The 19,721-nt window shown below is 38.8% G+C and overlaps 1 protein-coding gene across 2 annotated transcripts in view; it reads left to right on the forward strand.

The window, feature by feature from the left end:
* Positions 1 to 8,152: 8,152 nt before the first annotated feature.
* LOC145994889 (bis(5'-adenosyl)-triphosphatase enpp4-like) overlaps positions 8,153 to 19,721 on the forward strand; it is a 57,516-nt gene continuing 45,947 nt past the window's right edge. For both annotated transcript variants that reach the window (XM_083131341.1, XM_083131342.1), the window contains exon 1: positions 8,153 to 8,595. In XM_083131341.1, coding sequence (XP_082987467.1) covers positions 8,257 to 8,595 — 339 coding nt within the window. In that variant the 5' untranslated portion in view covers positions 8,153 to 8,256. The remainder of the gene's footprint in view (positions 8,596 to 19,721) is intronic.

A 19,721-nucleotide genomic window follows, 5' to 3' on the forward strand; every position in this document is an offset into this window, starting at 1 on the left:
CATTTAATCAATTAATGCAATAGAAGTGGACCGGGAAGTAAATATGTATGGATGTGGGTGGGTAGGTGTGTTGGGGTGGGTTGGGGGTGCATTCAGAAACATGAGCTATTCTCTAACATTTTTGCCGAAGTACTTTCTTCTGAATGCACATCCCGTTTTTCTGCTGAGCGTACATGCAATCCATACCGCAGCGCCATGCCTCAGCGCCGGGGAAGCGGAATTGTCTGGAACTAATCGATCAGAATAAAACTGCCGGAGCTCTAATAAGACTCAATGCAGGCAAATAGGACTGTGCACCGTGCAATAGAACTGTGCACCGTGCGGAAAGTATCGATCCCACCGCTTTGGGGCCGTCATGCGCATATATTGTTCAAGTATTGATCTTATACCCTCTCGGTGCTTGATTTTATATATGAACAGATTACAACAAATAAACTGAATGTAACAAATGCAAAATATCCCAGTTTCAATTCAATCCATTTATCTGAATCGAAGAAACCAACAATTCACATATCCCCATATCATTGTATGCTTGTCCTATTATTTCACTAATAGGCAATGTTCTTGAAGAGTCCTAATAGGCAATGTTCTTGAAGAGGCCTAATAGAACAAGATACAGCGGTATGAGAAATATGTGAATTAAAGATATTTTAGTAATATACGACGTCTTAAGAAAGGAATATTCAGCTCCAAAGTACTTTGTCTAATGCTTGCTACCATTTCCCTATTACTGGCAAAAGAAGTTAAAAATATTGACATAATGAAAAAAATTGACTTGTTCCCAAGTGTTCACCGAGTTCAGGCATTTGCACATAGATGGCTCTGTTGTTGTTGCTTATTTTTTTGGAATATCTCTAAAACAGGCAAATTTTGTTTACTGTTTTCTACAATTGGCAGTACTGACATGTATTAGACACCATTTGTAGTGTCATTCTCATAGGAGAAAAATCATATGTTTATGATGTAAGAAATGAGAGAGTTACGGAGCAATTCTAGAAGAATTACATTGTTTTAATATTAGTGAAGCTGGTATCCAATTAAACTTAAACCAGAAGTAAATATGTGTGTGTATGTGTGTGTGTAGGTAGGTGTGTAGCCTAGTTTTAAGTGTAGCCCCAAGAGGGGCATATTTTTGACAAGTTTATGGACAACAATCTCTCAGAAGTGCCTTTTGTAAGTATATGCACTTCAATCTGAGGGGGTTCGTACTTTCTCATGGAATCCATGAGGGCATTTTTACAAAAATCTTGAATTAGACAAGATTCCACACTTGAGCAAAAAGCTCATATGGGCATGTTGAGCAAGTTTTAAGTGTAGCAAATCTGCTTGAGGGGGGCTCGTACTTTCTCGCGTTTATAATACCACAAATACTACTACTATTTTAGGAGCGGGATGGAAGAAAGTTCATTGTTTACTTAATTTTTGTTAAAGCTGGCTTCCGTGACGTAGTGGTTGGCACTCGTGCTACAGGGATCCCGAGTTCGAATGCCGGTCGACCCATGAGTGTTTGTGAGTGTCCCTTCATCAATTTCATCGTATCACCGTAGAATTCTATGCAGTGGCGTAGCGTTATAGTACGCCCGTACGCCCGGCGTTCACAGATTTAATTTTAAAAATGCGTAAATGCTGTAAATATAAAGTAAAACTTGACTAATTTCATATATGTTTGACCTTCATGGCATTAAAATAGCTATTTCTCGCGATCCGCTTGCAACGCTCCACTAACAACACTCGTTCTAGCATTCTTTCCAATGCCTTTCCTGGCCGGACGCCGGGCAGGTTCGGCGTAAAGGACTCTATATTCCTTGATGTCTATCTGGAGGGAAAGCTTGGATCTCTACAGCACGGGCGCAAATGCTCTCTCGTACGCCAACGTACGGAGCAGAGGGCTACGGTGATTGGTTCATGTGACCTTTCCTGCCTTCTGAAGCAGACGACAGCGGTAGAATTCCTACCCGGTTCTTCGCGCTCATGCCACTCGTGCTATGTAATGCTACAATACGCAATATTGACTGACGTAACTTTACTAAACTCAAATATACCACTTCATAATGGCCAGCACTGCATTGTATAATTTATCGCACGAACAACGATGTACATTAAAAAATAAAGATCAACACAGTTTTTGTCAAATAAGTTGGTGAAGTCCTCGTGGTAGAAGTTCAGCCTGTGGCTGCTCTACCACTTAACAACGCAAAACTATTCTTTATTATTATTATTATTTCGTTAGTATCTGTCAATGGAAATGTTTAGCATTCATTTGAAAACTCTTAACATCGAATGATCTCGGGACAAAATTATTTTAAAATGTTTATCAACATTATCAAGATGTAATAAACAGTGGTCTGAATTACTAATCGGCACTGTTATGTCAGTTGAGTGTACTATAGTTGGTTGAATCATCCACCCACCTCCGTGTCAGAGTGTTTTGCACAGCGCGCCAAGATGACAGAGGCCCCTGATTCGAATCCCGGGGTGAGCACGGGTGTTCTTTGTGAGTGTCCCTTCATCAACTTCATAAATATCATCTCTCACATTCATATTCGCGATTAACCAAACGTGGTAGAAAAGCGAAGTAAAATAAACCAAATCAATCAGTAGTTGGAGCATCCACAGCAATGACGTCTACTGTTGTGCAGAGGCGCTTGTGATTCAGGTAGGTAGGTTAAGGACAGTGGCGTGGCGTGGATTTTTAAGTGTTACCGGTTATCAGTAGGACATTTAAGGGAGACTTGGGCGCCTCCCCACCTCACCCCCCCCCCCCCCCAATGTCTTCCAAGTAGTTCATATAATATTAATCTGGTACGTATACAATTCAATACTAGATTTTGGTAAAGTTATTAATCAGGAAAAAAAAATGTTGACATAAGGACTAAAGTGAAATCGCAAACATTGGTTGTTGACACAATAATACGTAATTTGATACTTACAGAAACATCGAAGGCTACTTATAGAGCAGATCAATCCGACTTTGAAAATAGTTATATGATGCTGGGATCCCGGGTTCGAAACCTAGCTTGGGCATGGGCGTTTGTGATGTCTATTCATCAATTTAATCATATCATCACTCATCCCCATCTTCGCAAATTAGCCAAAAGTGGCACAAGCGGAGCAAAATCAATCAAATCAAATCAAAAAACTTCTATGATGCTGTCATAAAGAGAAGTTTTTCATTTGAATTTGAATTTTTGGGTGCGTCATGGTCATGGTCCATGTTATCCACATCTGAATTCGACACGTTTTTTTTTTTTCACCCGAAAATAGAGTATATGGCCAACAAAAGAGATTCGACAACTGCACACATCCACATAACCACGGATAGTCGTTATACCACGAAACATTGAAATGTCGGTCATATCCAGCAGACGACTTGGTTTTTAAATCGTTCAAAATAGGCTTTGGCCTCCCTTTCGCCACAATTTCGATTTTTTTGCAAAATAACGAACCGAAAGATTGCTTCAAAATATCTTCTATCGCACGATTACACACACTGTTCAGATAGGATGAACCCGCCACCTCGGAACTCGGAGCAAGCTCCATTAATTAATTGACAATGCCCGAAAACAACATAAAGACGAAAGACACCACTCACAAAACTCCCACTGCACAGTCCCTCCCACAAACCGTTGTTTACTTTTGTAACACGTCAAGCACCCGCCTTGCCCCCTCCAAGGGCGCCGACTTTCCAAAATTTCTGTGGGTGCATATCAATGGCGGTTAGATCTGTAATTATCAAGTATTGTATACTTTAAACAACTTACATGCACAATGATTGCAAGAGGCAATGATATTATCAACACGTTACTAAAAGAAAATACCACATTCATACAAATTAAAATGAAAAAAACTGCATAAATGCAAATAATTTTAATTGTATTGCAGATAGAACTATGCAAGGATTTTTTTGTGAACAGAAACTACAAAATGACTAACTTTATGTACGAAATAATAATAATAATAATAATCATGTCATGTTAACTTTCAATATAAAACACATTCCTTCTTACGTCATTTGCACTTCTGAATATGTTTGCAATTTTGGTAATGTCAATATTTTTAGTAATTTCTTTATGAACATGCAAAATTGTCAAATCATTCAATATTTTTTGGGTCATTGTTGACCGCAAAATCGTTTTCAATCGTCTAAGTGCTGAAAATGACCGCTCAGAGGTACAAGAAGTAACAGGTATAGTTAAAATCACCCGTACAAACTTCACAAATTCTGTGAGCATTTCACGCATGGGACCACTGTTTTCTCTACTTAAAATATTTGTAATGTCTGACAAGTTGGCCACTTTTTCTTTGTTCGTTCTGCACATATCTAGAAACATGTCCCTGTGCAATGTTAGCTTGTCTTTACCAAAGTCTGTCCCATCTCAATGTTTTAATTGCTTATTATTTTTTGATAATGGCAAGTGAGAAATATTTATTTTATTTTGTTTTTATCAAACCAAAAATCTTGTGGGTGCGGAGCACCCACAAGATTATTTATGTGGGTGCTCGAGCCCCGCAGCACCCACGTAGTCGGCGCCCATGGCCCCCTCCCCTCTCAGCATCGGCCCTTCCCCAATATTTCCTTCGGAACCTGCAAGAAGTCTAGTTCTACTACTGTTGCCATCTTAGTTCTTTTGAAACCAGATTTGCCCAAATCGCGAAACTTTTCGTTTCAAATAAGACGTATGTAGAGTAGATGTAGTCTTCATCTGTTTCCTAACTACTCCCACTCCCATGTTTCGCTAAATCCACAGACATCTCATTTCTGACACCACTATTATTTCGTATATTTTACATCCCTTGCTACCTTTAAGGCTTTCGCTTTATAATCGTGACGATGAGGATGCATGGTGAATTATTGAAATAAAATTATTATTTCTTTGTGTATTTAATTATTATTTTTTATAATTATGTAAGTAAAATAATAACAACGAACATTGAAATAACCATTTCTTGCTGAGGATTCGAACCTGCGACACCTGACACTTCAGAGCGTGCTAAGATAACAATCGGGAAATTATGCTTGTAAGTATTGTTTTCACCCAAAAACAGTTCTACCACCTCAAAAACATTGCTTCAATCCGAAATTATTGCATTCCTGCGACAACGTATGTCAATCTCAATCAGTTATTATCAACAATTAGCACAAATTCCTGTAACCGAAATAATATTATATGTGTGAAATATAGAATTTTAGGTTGACATGTTTAGAAGGACAGCGGACCCCTTGACTATACCCATCCCTCTCCTCTCCTTCTCGCCCATGACGTCGAAGAAGGACAAAGAGGACTTTCATAATCGCTGATATTTAGTGTAAATACAAAATATCACTTGGTAGTTTGCTTTTGCCCCAGTGTGATTTGATTTTTTAAAATTTTGATTTGGCGATTTAAGTCCACTTCATGAACAGTAATGATAATCGGGACAGTTTAAAGTTGGATCCGAACCACTTGTGCCTCCACCGGGTATCGAACCCGGAATCCCTTGATTATAAGGCGGCGACGCTACCACTGCGCCATCGTTCCCCAGTGTGACTGGACACCTTCAGAGTAAGATCGACCCGATTAGGCGACTTAGCTCTTTTCTGTCAATTGAATATGGCAACACTGGTATGTTTCCGGTAAGGATCACCGGCAACTGCGCCGGCTAAACACGCATGCCAAAAACCCGCCTCCTTCTCCCGTGGTCAGTCTTTGCCGCAAGGCGAAGTCTTCCTTGCGTGGGCACAGGGCCTTTTCCTCATGTTGCCTGTGGAGGGTACCGGATCAGTCCTCCTCTTCGCTTTTGCCGGTGTCAGAAAAAATGTCAGTCTGCAATGTTTACTTTACGATAATATTACCAGTTTATGTACGTAATAATATTTTAAGACGGGTTCTTCAATTCTTTATATTTTGGTGTTACCTGCGGTAACAGCGGCTACATGCACGCCACGCCTCTTGTTAAGGACTTGCGTCATGCAGAAAGGTATAACAAAAAGGTATGAAACACCAGAGTTCAAAACATTTGTGGCATAGTGAGGCATCTAATTTTCTAGCCAAAACATGCATAGATGATGTTTTATTGAAAACCCAGCTGACTTCAGGCAAATAATACCTGTGGCGATTAATACCATAAGTAAATTATTAAGCAAGAAAGGGCCGACCCTTCCTTCGGACTTGGCGTTCCCACCCGAAATGCCCATGCTACGCCACTGGTTCAATGATATCACGAGAGAGAGAGAGAGAGAGAGAGAGAGAGAGAGAGAGAGAGAGAGAGCAGGAGCTCATTACGCGCCGTTGCAGCGCCTAGAATAACGTAGTGTGGAAAACGGCATGCTTCTGCGCTCTCAGGCTGGTTCCACTCGAAAATGATCCGTTAGAGGCGCTGGTGTTGACCCCGGTGCTTGGTGTTCGACTGCTTATAATGGAAGTAAATGGAGTTTTCGCTGCAACGTCTGATTCTTTTACATGAAGCATTTCTATGAATGTGATAATTGCTATGATATTTGGTACAGTGGTCGCGAAGATATTAACGAACATTCTAGACAGTCGACCACGTCCTGTTATCGTCATACTTTCGTTAATAATACGGGAGAAAAAATACGCGTGGAATGCTCTTGGCAACTAAATTTTTGTGTATGAATTAGGTTCATTATTATTATCATCATCATCATTTCTTTTAAAGATATACACACTGAAGCATTTGTATTTTGGATATTTACTGTCTCTTTTCTTCCGCTTTAAACTAATCGCGGCGATGATGATAATGATGATTGCATGAAACTACAAGGGGAACCCCACAAAACTTTCTTAGTGCCATCGACATGAGTGTAAGGAAACTTTCAAACCAATGGGACAAGCGACACGGGATGTTCACACTGTCACACTAGTGACACACACTTCCAGACTGTAAAATAGCATTCATTGCACATGAGCGTCCAAACAGCAAACGACACGTTCATACGGCGTGTTCGCGTGCTACTTGTTACTTCGGTCGGAAAGCTCCTTAAAGGAAGGGTGCTGAGACCGAAGCGACGCGCTACAGGGGGAGTTCCCAACTAAGTGACAAGCGACATGGTGCCTTCAGTCTATTAACAAGCGTTGCTTGCGAACAACAGATAGGCGACACGATAAACCACACATTACAACAACAGATCTAGGCGACACGATAAGCCACACGTGTCGCTTTGTCGCTTCTGCGTCGCTCAAGCTGGGCCATTTCCTCAATAGCTTGCAACATGTTGCCGTGGTTTGTTGTTCGTGCATATGCGATGCAATGAGTGTCTTGCTTTAGTGAGATTGCGCACCAAAGCGACAAGCTGCACGCGACACTTATCGCTTGAGGATTTCACCAACCGAACGCTGGCCTGTGCTTCCCGTCATGCTGCTACGATGTGAAATGTTGCTCTTGATTGGCTCCTTTCCAAGAAACATGTGTCACTTCGGTATGAAAGTTGCCTTGGACCGAATGACCCGTGTCGCTTTGGTGTGAAATCCTCGTATCGTTTGTCGCGTGTCGCTTTGGTGTAAAATCTCCTTGAGGAAACGGTGCAGTCAGAGCTTTTGTCCCTACGGTTCGAAATGCTGCATTGATTTCCGGCTGCTCGCTTTCAAGCGACATTTGTGGTTTGTCGCCTCGGTATGAAATATCTCTCAGGATACTATTTATATTCTAATAACATAGAAAAATAAATTCTAATACACAGTCCAAGACCTGACGTCCGGAATGACATTGCGATGTTTCTTCTTGCGTTACGCATGCTATTTATTAATTAATTTTATTTTACTTTTCTTTCCAAATTAATGCCATTTCGTGACTGCAAATCACTCCACAAATATAACTGTTTCCATCAATTCACTTACCGCCTTTCTAGAGAAACAAATCTACACAATATATTCCAAAAACTAACTAAGCCACATTACTTTCATAACAAAATTAGCACCTGGGTCGATCGCACTGCCATCTACTTGTCATCGTCTCGGGGAACCAGTTTCTTGGATCGTTTTCCGGCGCTGTAGCGCCGTCGACCCTAGTTTCGCCATCTTGAATCACGTGCTCTTTCGTTGAGTCTTGTACACGCCCACATTTTGTTCCGCATCTTATGATTGGCCTGACCTCTTCTTCTTCTTTTGAGATTTTAGCAGAAAAAGAACGTGACAGCAGACATGCAGACATTGGGAATTTCAATTGAATGATAGAAGTGACACATAGCGATCTATCTTTATTGTGTGCTATACTTCATAGAAGTTTGAACGAAAGTTTTATGTTACATTACAAAAAATTATGAAGGCTGTTATTTTATTTCTTATAATTGTTTGTGTTAACTGTATTTCAAAGTACCCTGTTGTCATAATAGTATCGTTCGATGGATTTCGTTTTGATTACTTGAAAAGCGTTCCTATACCGAACTTACAAAGCCTTATGAAGAATGGAACCCACAGTCCGTACATGAAAAACGTGTTTATTACAAAAACATTTCCGAATCATCATTCAATTGCAACGGGATTATATCCTGAAGTTCATGGTGTCGTCGACAATGTTGTGTATGATCCAAACACTAACCGCACTTTGAACAATAGTCAGGAGCTCTGGAACTTCAGTGACAGCGTAACACCAATTTGGGTAAGCAAATTTCGGTAACAGTTTCATACATCGGAGACACATTTCTTCAATTTTACACAAGACCATGCGAAACACAAAATATCCGATTTTTATGTGTCTCCGATCTATGAAACTGTTACCCAAATTTCAGTAACCGCCAAATGTCTGAAATTCCTTTATTTTCTTCTTTTTCACATTGGTACTTACGTATTCTGCATTGCTAAGGATTCTTGAAGGTGGCATTTCGTTTTTTCACAACAATAATTTCAATTTTCAACATATCGAGTAATTATTGTTCGTTCATTTTTGGGTTGCTTTACACACAATATGGCGGGCAAATCTTGACTAGCGTTGTCTATGATCAGTGGCTGTGCAGTGTTTCCAACCTTCTTAACTGAAAAATACATGATTTTGTGTTTTTTCCGGGTTTGAATACACCACGAACCATGCATGGCAAGGTTAGGTTAGGTTAGGCAAACATAGTTAAAATTCTTATTTAACATTAGAAAAATTCAAGATAATTCATTTCACAGTTGCAAAACTGCATGGTTGGAAACACTGACCAGTTGTTACATCATCAAACACAGGCAACATTTGGTTCACATAGTAGGACATCAAGGGAACAGCTTTCGTACACTGGAGAGACACTAATGTTGAAAAATACATGATTTACCGGCAAAATAAATTAAGCAAGCGGAAAAAACACTTCCGAGACCTTCGTTTGGTTTGGTTTGAGTTGGTGTTTTAAGTCCACTTTATGCACAGTAAGGCTAATCGGGACTGGACCTACAGTTTAAAGTGGGATCCGAACCACTTGTGCCTCCATCGGGTATCGAACCCGGGACCCCTTGATTACAAGGCAATGACGCTACCACTGCGCCATGGGGGAGGCCCCCGAGACCTTCGTAAAGTATACAGAAACTCATTTCGGTAAGTACTTTCTCCTGTAAAATTGAAGAAATACGTTTGACGGTTATGAAAATTTTACCTCGCCTTTTGTGCCACTTTTGGCTAATTTGCGAAGATGGGGATGAGTGATGAAATTGATGAATGGACACACACGAACATCCAGGCCAGGATACGAACCCGGGACCCCTGGTGCAAGGGCGGAGTTTTAGCTTTTGCTTTTGGAGGGCCAGACTCTGGGAGAAGCATATGATGTACCTGAGGGTTGTTGAATATGCCTAGCTTATAAGAAGTCCGGAGACCTTCCCCCGGAAATTAAAAAACAACAACTTAAAAACACTGAGTTCTAGGCCTTTTAGATTTGAAAATGTTAAATTTCCTCGCTTAAGTAAACAAATATTAATTAGTATATTGGTTGTCATTTTGAAAAGAAGCAAAACAGTACGATTATTGCATTTCATTATTTTTTTAGCGGTACAATACTCGTATTACTTTAAAAAAGTAACGGTACAATAGTAAGCTTAAGAAATTTTAGAAAAATTAAGTTGAAAAGTTCCTTTGATGCCTCAGCAGTAACTGTTGACTCAACACAAAGTCATTTTTCTTTCTTCAAACTGTACACATCAATCAAATCGTCTAAGACCCGCTATTGCGGTGCAATTACCACACATGCCATCATGCCAAATGTCAAGATTTGCGGTATGGCTTCATAAAAATGTAGTAACTGAACTTATTCATGTGTTATTTTTTTTTAGTTTTTTTTAAGTTGGGGGGGGGGGCTGGTCCCTTCAGAACTCCGCCTATATCCTGGCATTGTAGCCCGATGTGCTAACCACTCCTCCACGGAGGCCAGCCAACAAATGAGAATGAACATGTGAATTGGGCTATAATGCTATTGAGTTTTCGTAATATTTACAAACTTTATGGGGCGATTTTACAATACCGGACACTTCCCCAATTTCTTTCATATTTCGCATACTCAATAATTTAGGGCTCGTAATCATGAATCCCCAGTTAAAATTTGGCACCCATGTGTAGAACTTGCAAAATAAGCTGGTTCGTGATCGCAACCGACACCCTCGATTTCTTAAGAAAACCAATGTTTATCGCAAGATTTTGTGTTTCGAATACTTAAAGAACGAAATATATATACGTGATATTACTACGAACCTGAAATTTTAACTATGTTAGCCTAACCTAACCTAACCGTACATGGTTCGTGGGGCGTAAGACAGACACGTATCTAGAAATATGTTTCGGTGGGGGGGGGGGATGGTCCAAACCAAGTGTGTCAGAAATAATAATTATATAATAATAATAAAATATGATAATGTTTATATTAAAGAAATTGTATTAAATCAAATTAATACTAATTACAATACATAAATTAAAATTATATTATCACATGATTAGGTCAAAAGACTGTATAAGAATAGAGATATAACCGTGCATATTCATTACGTAGCTTACCTGTACTTAAGATCGGAATAACTTACATAAAAACAAGTGCCCTGGCAATGAAATTAATGTCAAATAGATGAATAATTGAATATTTTTCGAATAACAAAAATAATGTTACATGTAGTTGGAGAAAAGTACGTTTCTGATTTAAATTTTATGCATATTGAGTAATAGTGTACATAAATCATCTATGTAATGTCATTCAAAGCCGTATGGTCCTAGGTTCGATACCCGGTGGAGGCACATAGTGGTTCGGATCCCACTTTAAACTGTAGGTCCAGTCCCGATTAGCCTTACTGTGCATAAAGTGGACTAAAAACACCAAATCAATCAAATCAAAGCCGTATGATCCCAATATAATCCTTGCCTTCTAAAAAGTTCAGAGGAAATTAATAACCATCGATTATGCAACAAATGCTAATATTTTCATTATTTAATTTTAGTACTTGTTAAGTCTTTCGGGGAGTCCGGACCCCTGGACCCCCCCCCCCCTAAGTATATGTCTTTCCTGTCCTTCAAAACCGTATGATCCCAATATAATCCTTGTTTTCCAATAAATTCAAAGGAAATTATACAACAAATGTTAAATGAGTATATTTTCATTATTTAATTTTCGTACTTAATAAGTCTTTCGGGTGTTTGTGTGTGTTTGTTTGGGGGGGGGGGTCCGGACCCCCCAAATACATCCTTCGTGTCCTTCAAAACCCAATATAATTCTTGTCTTCCAATAAGTGGAAATTATACAGCAAATGCTAAACGAGTATATTTTCATTATTTAATTTCCGTGCTTAATAAATCTACCATATGATCCCAATATAATCCTTGTCTTACAAAAAGTTCAGAGGAATTTATGTAACAATGGCTAAACGAATACATTTTTCATTATATAATTTTAGTACTTGATAAATCTTTTTTTTGAGGGGGGGTCCAAGGGGTCTAAATACGTCCTTGGTGTAAGGTTAATTGCGACCACAGACCGTCAAAAAAATTCAGTTTCGTAGCACTTGAGCGACAAACTTTGCGATAAACATTGGTTTTCTTGAGAAATCGAGGGTGTCGGTTGCGATCACGGACCCGCTTATTTTGCAAGTTCTACACTTAAGCGCTAAATTTTAACTGCAGATTCATGATTACGAGGCCTAGATTATTGAGTATGCGGAATATGAAAGAAATTGGGGAAGTGCCCGGTATTGTAAAATCATACCACACTTTATAATCAAGTGCAAGGGGCTCTGATCTTGGTGAGTAAAGTGAAATTTAATACCACTTCACTTGTCCTGACCAATTCTGTAACAGCCCCCAGTTCCCATTGTATAATGCTGTAATATGCAGGGTAGATTAGGAGGATGTGGTTGCTATTTATTCACACTTGATAGGAAATTTATAAATGTTTGATCTATATAATCTCCCAATGCTTCAAAAGTAGGTATTGGAATTTCACCCCTCCCCTTCTTTTACTGGAGTGAGTAGGTTGGGCAGGTCAGGTTTAGTGCTGTTAGCAATGTAATTGAACTCAAACATAGGGTGAGTCGGGGCAATTTTCACCACTTTTTTTAAAAAAACATATACCTTTGAGACCGATAGCTAATAGTAACATTTCTCAGTTCTATTTATACATTGGAATGTCAGAGAGTACATTCTGACTTTTTTATTGAAAAGTCCCATAGTAAATGTTCTGTACACTGTTTTTCCCTGCCCCAAATTACCCCAGGGTTGGGGGAATATGAGGCACTTCTCATTTTTTGTACTTTTCACCTGTAGTTCAGTCCCTGCACAAAATTACCCCATCTTGAGTGTATTGTGGGCAAAAGACAGTAAAAGACATGAATTCATATTATTCGATATAATTTATGTGCTTACGGTGAGACAATAAAAAGTATTTACGTAACAAGGGTTGCTTCCATGAGTTTTTTATGACAAAGAAATGAAATTATTGAGAAGTGTCTAATAACCTAATCTATGAAATAGTAATTTCAGCCTTTTAACAACATTGTGGTGTAAATAGCTTACAAACTAGACATCAAACATATTTCTAAATGCTAGGAAAGGACGTTGCCTACTAGCAATTCATGAACTGATAAACATGTAGGTACTAAGCCTATATGAAAAAGGAATGTCGCACGTTTTATAGCTCTATTTGTTAATTAAACTTCAAATTTAAGTACAAAAAAACAATCAAATTTACACTTCTAAATTTAGAAAACCAAATTAAGCACAAGAGTTCATGTTTTTTCCAAGCAGTTTCCACTTTACAATGCCCCAAATTAACCCAGTTTTTAACTTTTCTTCACTGCACAATATGTAATGGGCCTAGCACAGGGAAAGAAACACTATCTTGAAGGTTAACCCTCAAATGTAAAAAGTGTGCAAGTTAAACTGTTCTGGGTGTTGTGTTGTCTGTATGGTTGTGAGCACAGTTAAACATTGACCCTTGAAACTGCACTGTCCAGTTTTACCTGAAAAACATTTTTTTTTGGGGGGGTTCGATGGGTTAGCCTAGAAAATAGTTTACAAGTAAGGGTCTTCAAAATATTAGAACCAACAAACTGTAAAAATGTTGGCATGAGTTTACAATACCGGACCACTCTCCAATTTCTATAAAATTTTGCCTAATTACTAATTTCGGTGTCCTGATGACGTATCTGTAGTTCATATTTGGCGGTCACTTGTTAAAATTGTACATTTACGTGTAGAACTTGTAAAATAACCTTGCGGTTTACCACGTTGATTGTCCATACACAGCAATTCGGAACCATCTTTCTTTTGCAATTCGTTAATGGTCTTCCTTTACGCACAACAATCTTGCAACCTTGAATATTGACGTCAGACAAGGAATGCCTACGAGGTTAGGTTAGGTTCCATTAGCATAAATACAAAGAAAAATTAATATTTTGGCTAAGAGAACTATACCTTGCCTTGCCTAACATCAAAAAGCTCTCTCCCGTGACGTCAGAACACAATGGCTGCGTTCGGAGGACTGAGCCGATGCGGAGCGGCTCACTTGTGAGCGATCACCGGAAAACTGGAATTTCTTCGAACGCTTCAGCTCAGTGATCGCATTCCAAGGCCGATTTTCGTCTGCTGCAGACAAATGAGCAACATTGCCGTCGTCCTGGACAGCAAGCTTGGCTGCGCTGTTGTCAAAAGTTTGCAATGTATGACCATATATTTAGGACCCTTTTATAGTTTTTTTTAACAGGTTTTAGATATGTTTTAAGCCCCCTTTATGCACAAAGCTAATCGGTACTGGAATTACAGTTTTAAAGTGGAATCCGCCTCTATCGCGTAATGGTACCAGTGCTTAAAGTGATGCGGAAGCACCAAAACTGCGTTCTGTCAAATCAGTTTGGTACCGGATTTCAGTTCCTGCCACAACATTGGAAGTCCATTTTATTTATATAATTTCTTGTTACATTAATTCTTGCAAATAAGAGATGAAGAGGAAAAGGGAAAGTTCTTGTACTAAAATTATCTCCCATTGGCGGGCAGTCAGTAGGTGCCAGACACTTCACGGTGACAAGACAGGTTTCGTTTATCGCATTTTTCTCTTGGTAGATGATAATCGCAAAGCTTCAGAAGAGCGATGGATTTCCCAGAAGCGGAATATAAGCTTCTAGGAGGAGAATTATTTCTTATTGCTGTCACTTATGTGCTATGAAATGCCTCTTTTTCTGTAGTTGGTTCATCTGCGGCCTTATAATTTTCCCCTTTGTGTAATATACCAGAGTCCGATAATTTTCTTTTCTTTGTTAAAATAGCAGATTAAAATGAAAAGGAACATTCTGCGATAATTCAGTTCTCTTACAAAGGAACACAACTGTACTGTATTGTGAACGAAACTGAAGAAGACGAGAGCAACAGAAGTGACACATCTTGTGTTTATATATTTACTTTGGATGCAATAATAATAAGAAGAACAACAACAATAATAACAACAATTGGTCGAATTGGTTTATAAAGCGAAGTAAAATGAATGAAATCAAACTATTGTTATTTTAATATTTATTATTAGTAGTAGTAGTAGTGGTAGTCGTGTGCATTCTGTTGTGACATTAGTGCTATTAAATGAAACAACTTTAAGCACTGCCCGAGACCCAGGCCCGTACCCAGGGAAGGGGCCATCCCATCCTCGAACTATGAAATATTTAAATGTTAAGATTTCTCCGACTGCGGGATGGCATGGGTTCGAGTCTGCCTGGGTTTTCTGCCTGTGGAACCGGTGGTAATCCACCACCGTAAGGAAATTGGGGAGCTACGAATGAGTAGCGTAACCTGGTCATATAAATCTCCTATAACGGGGGGGGGGTTAGACATTGTGACCCCACGTCACCCCATTACTGGTTGAAGATCTCCACACCTCTAGGTAGGATTGTGGGAGGGAGACTGGCAGTCGGGATATAGGCCAGGGCTGTCGAGCCACGGTTTATTACTATTGTTATTTTATAACCTATAAAAAAAATATGAAAATAACATTGAAAAATTATGTAACACATGCCTAAATACATATAATATTTCAAAATAAAACCATAAATTGGAGGGTAGAAAGTTGGGAGGGGGTGGCAGGGTGGAAAGTAAAGGGCGCAAGAAATCAACCTTGCCAGAGTAAAAATTTTATCTTGAGCCATGCCCGATAATCATTGCTAACATTCCTCAGAGGAAGAACTAAACTAAAATGATGAAATATACTACACACAGAAAGATTACATACACATAGCAGGGTCACTAGCCACACAACAACAAATCAAGTTGACAGTCCTTATCAGGAAGATTTCTCCAAAGGAATTAAACATATCACCTCCTGACAGTTTTTGACTAATGGATCTACTACACTGACAGGTGATTGACAGGTCAAGATTAGCAAGAGTCTAGAACCACCTGCCTTCTTTTTCATCTCAATATCCAAGAAATTTAACCTTCCTTCCTGTGGCTACATGGTATCAAAAGAAGTGTTCAGCAGGAGTGTTTTGCCACAAAAGAAGTGATGTGGGTGATGGAACTAAACGTAATTTTATAAGAAACATGAAAGACGGAATAAAGAAGATATGCACAGAGAAAGGGGAAGAAGAAACCAAGATTAATAGCCTGTGGGAACAACTAGAAGAGAATGGCTATGGAAAGAAAGACAGACACAACATCGGCAGAAGAAGGAAAGAGAGAGGACTGGAAGAGAAGGAAGAAAAGGAAAAAGAGAGATGGTTTGGTATAAGAAGTATGGGCGATGCCACAGAGAAGATATGCAAAGTGCTGAGGAAAGTGGGTATAAGAACTTACAGGAAGGGAGGATGCACTATTTTAAGTATAGCCAGCAAGAAGAAGGAAGAGAATAGAGAGGAAGAAGAGGAAGGGGTTATCTACGAGCTGAAGTGCAGAGGATGTGAAAGTGTATATATAGGGGAAACGAAGAAGAGACTTAAAGACAGGTTAAAGCAACACATGGATGATGTGAGATTGAAGAGAGACAGGAATGCCATATTCAAACACACTAGAGAAACAGGACATGAAGTTGAATGGGATTCGGCTAGGCGAATAGGAAAAGAGAAGAGAGAACTAGTGAGAAAATGGAAGGAGGCCAAAGAAATAGAAAAGAAAGGAGAAGACATCATGAATTGGAATGGAGGACTCAAGATAAAAAAGGAATGGAAGAGTGTGTTAGAGAAAGTTGAAAGGATGAAGAAAAGGAATGAGGGAAAAAGAAGTAAGAACCTGGAAGAAAGAAGAAGACCAGAGGAGGAGGTATTCATCCATAACCAAAAAGGCAGGAGGGGTGGGGGAGTGGTAAGCAGGTGGTTCTAGACTCTTGCTAATCTTGACCTGTCAATCACCTGTCAGTGTAGTAGACCCATTAGTCAAAAACTGTCAGGAGGTGATATGTTTAATTCCTTTGGAGAAATCTTCCTGATAAGGACTGTCAGTTGTTGTGTGGCTAGTGACCCTGCTATGTGTATGTAATCTTTCTGTGTGTAGTATATTTCATCATTTTAGTTTAGTTCTTCCTCTGAGGAAGACCCTGATACAGGGTTGAAACGTTACCTGTTAAGTGTTTTTTATCTTAATAAACTGCCTTGGTCAGCAACTTCCGTGTTTTTAATATGGAAACAAGGCTTAATTATATTACAAGATGTTACTAGCTACATAACGTCGGTCCAATGACATAACGACGTATCTCATTTTTTTGCGAAATTGAGTTATTAACATCGTTGTGATCATACCGGTGCCCTGCACCACCTGGCAAATCGGCGTAACTCAAATCCAATTAATAAGGAAGTTATGAATATTTTTTTATTTTGCGTATCTCAATTTGTTAAAAAATTTGGTATGACATAGCGGCGTATCTTGACTTCCGTCGTTATGTCAGATAAAGTAAATCCTAAACTGTTTCGCAAGTTGGCGTATCTCTTTTTGCTTACAGCAGAAAAATGCAACAATCGGGGCCAATACACTCACAAAAAGGAAAAAAAGCAATGCAGAAATGTATATTTCAGTATTTACAAATCAGCGGTCACAATCTTAACAATAGCGAAATGGTCTAACAGAGGATAGCTCAACTACAGGGAAGGTTGTTAGGAAAAGAAGATTGCTGAAACCCCCCTGCACAGGCTGCACCCACAAAGGAAGAAAATGTTATGTACTGAAGAACAATGAGAAATCACGAATAGTTATTTTAAATTGATTTTTCGATCTTGGAAACTTCCAACGTCAAAGGGAGTACGTAGCACGACACGTTGATGTAGAAGATACGAGACAAAAAACCACAAAACAAGCATCGAGACGTACAAAAACACAATTTTACTATCTTTCCCTGGATGGAAGAAGGCTGAAGGTTTGCAAGAAGATGTTTTTCAATACTCTTGGAATTAGCGAACTATTTATACGTACGACAGTGAACAACATTCAATAAACAGACATATTACTAACTGATAAACGAGGTGGAAGATACAAATATTTGAAAGAAAATAACGAGAGGAAACTGAGTATAGTAGAAGATCACATAAATCGCTTTCCACGAATGGAGTCTCACTATTGTAGAAAATATTCAACAAAGGAGTATCTGCATTCTGATTTAACTGTAAAGAAGATATATGAGATGTAGAAGGAAGAGATCGACACAACATGTCAAGCATCTTTGCAAACATACACAAATGTTTTCAAGGGTATGAATCTTGCATTTCATCAACCCAAAAATCATCAGTGTGGATTATGCATTACGTACAATGCGGGATCTGATGAAGATAAAATGAAGCTAGAAGACAAATTTAAGCAGCACGTTGCAGAGAAAAGTAAAGTGAGAGAATTGAAAGCAATAAGTAAGACTACGGCAACCTGTTCTGCTGTTTTTGATCTGCAACTAGTTATTCACTTGCCTATGTCGAACCACTCATCGTGTTCTACAACAGACGTCTGGCTAACTACAACTTCACTGTCTATGAACTGAACACGAACAATTGTCATTGTTTCTTGTGGCATGAAGGAATCCGCAAGCGTGGATCATGTGAAATAGCAACATGTCTTTACCAGTATCTAATGAAAGTGGACCGAGAAAAGAAGAATACAGTTCACTTATATGCTGACAGTTGTGTTGGCCAAAACAAGAATAGGATTGTGGTGGCTGCGCTTATGCATGTAATACTAAAAACAGAGAATATAAAAGAAATTGTGCTCAGATTTTTTGAGCCTCATTATGGGCAAATCGAGGGAGACTCTGCGCACAGTGCAATCTCCAGATCGTTACGGAAAGTTGGAGAGATATTTGTCCCCTCTCAGCTTGTACCCATCATAAAACTAGCATGAAGAAACCATCCTTACATCGTGCACACAATGCAGATGGAAGATTTTCTGAATTATAAGGCAATTGCTGAAGACCTGAGGCTTTTTCAGCTTAAGAAGACCGATGATGGTATTAAGTTCAGTTAGAAAGATGTTCGTGAACTACGATTGCAGAGCCAGATACTATCTACATAAAAACAAGTTTACTGCAAGAGAATCCCGAAACAATCGTAGTAAAGAGATGTAATTCTAAAGATATAGCTACGAGAATGTCACCTCCATTGAACAAAGAATCTGTGAAAATAGCGCTAGAGAAATATGCAGATTTACTGTCAATGTGTGAAGTTCCTTTTCCCGTTGTTCTAGACAGTGACCGCAAAAACTTTTATGCAAATTTGAATCACTGAATCTGTTCTCCACTCTATTCCACAAAAAAATTTTATTGATGTGTATGTAATGTAGCCAAATTATAGCTACATATACGCATGTATAGCTTTTTCATTGTACTTGTAGTGAAGAGTTTTGTAATTTGTACACGTACTTAAAGCATGTAAATCTAAAGAACTTCAAAATAAAAATAACCATTCACTTTGAAAAAAAAGCGTCATGAACAATAAAATCATAAATATTATATAGTTTTGCTCACATTTTGACTAAAAAAGAAGATTTCTCAAATCATGAAGCTGTAACTTGATACTAATTTGCATGGCGTATCTCAAAGATATTTCTGTGTGTGTAATTATTTTGATCTGACATACCGACGTATGTCAAGAAATTATGAAATTTCAAGCACGTAACTCAACACATGTAACATTCAACCACACTATGTTACAGCAGAAACATAATACAATTTAATGACAAAACAAAATTTGTTATGGCGTAAATAGGTTTCTCACAAACATCTACGAAAGTGTGTGCGAAAACGTTTTTTGCTTCTCCTGAAAAGTTGGAAAAAATGAGATAGGTCGTTATGTCATTGGACCGACGATAAGTTTTGAGTGGGTTAGGATTGTCAG

This window comes from Lepisma saccharinum, chromosome 11 (assembly GCF_977018435.1).
Source record: "Lepisma saccharinum chromosome 11, izLepSacc3.1, whole genome shotgun sequence".
NCBI lineage: Eukaryota > Metazoa > Arthropoda > Insecta > Zygentoma > Lepismatidae > Lepisma > Lepisma saccharinum.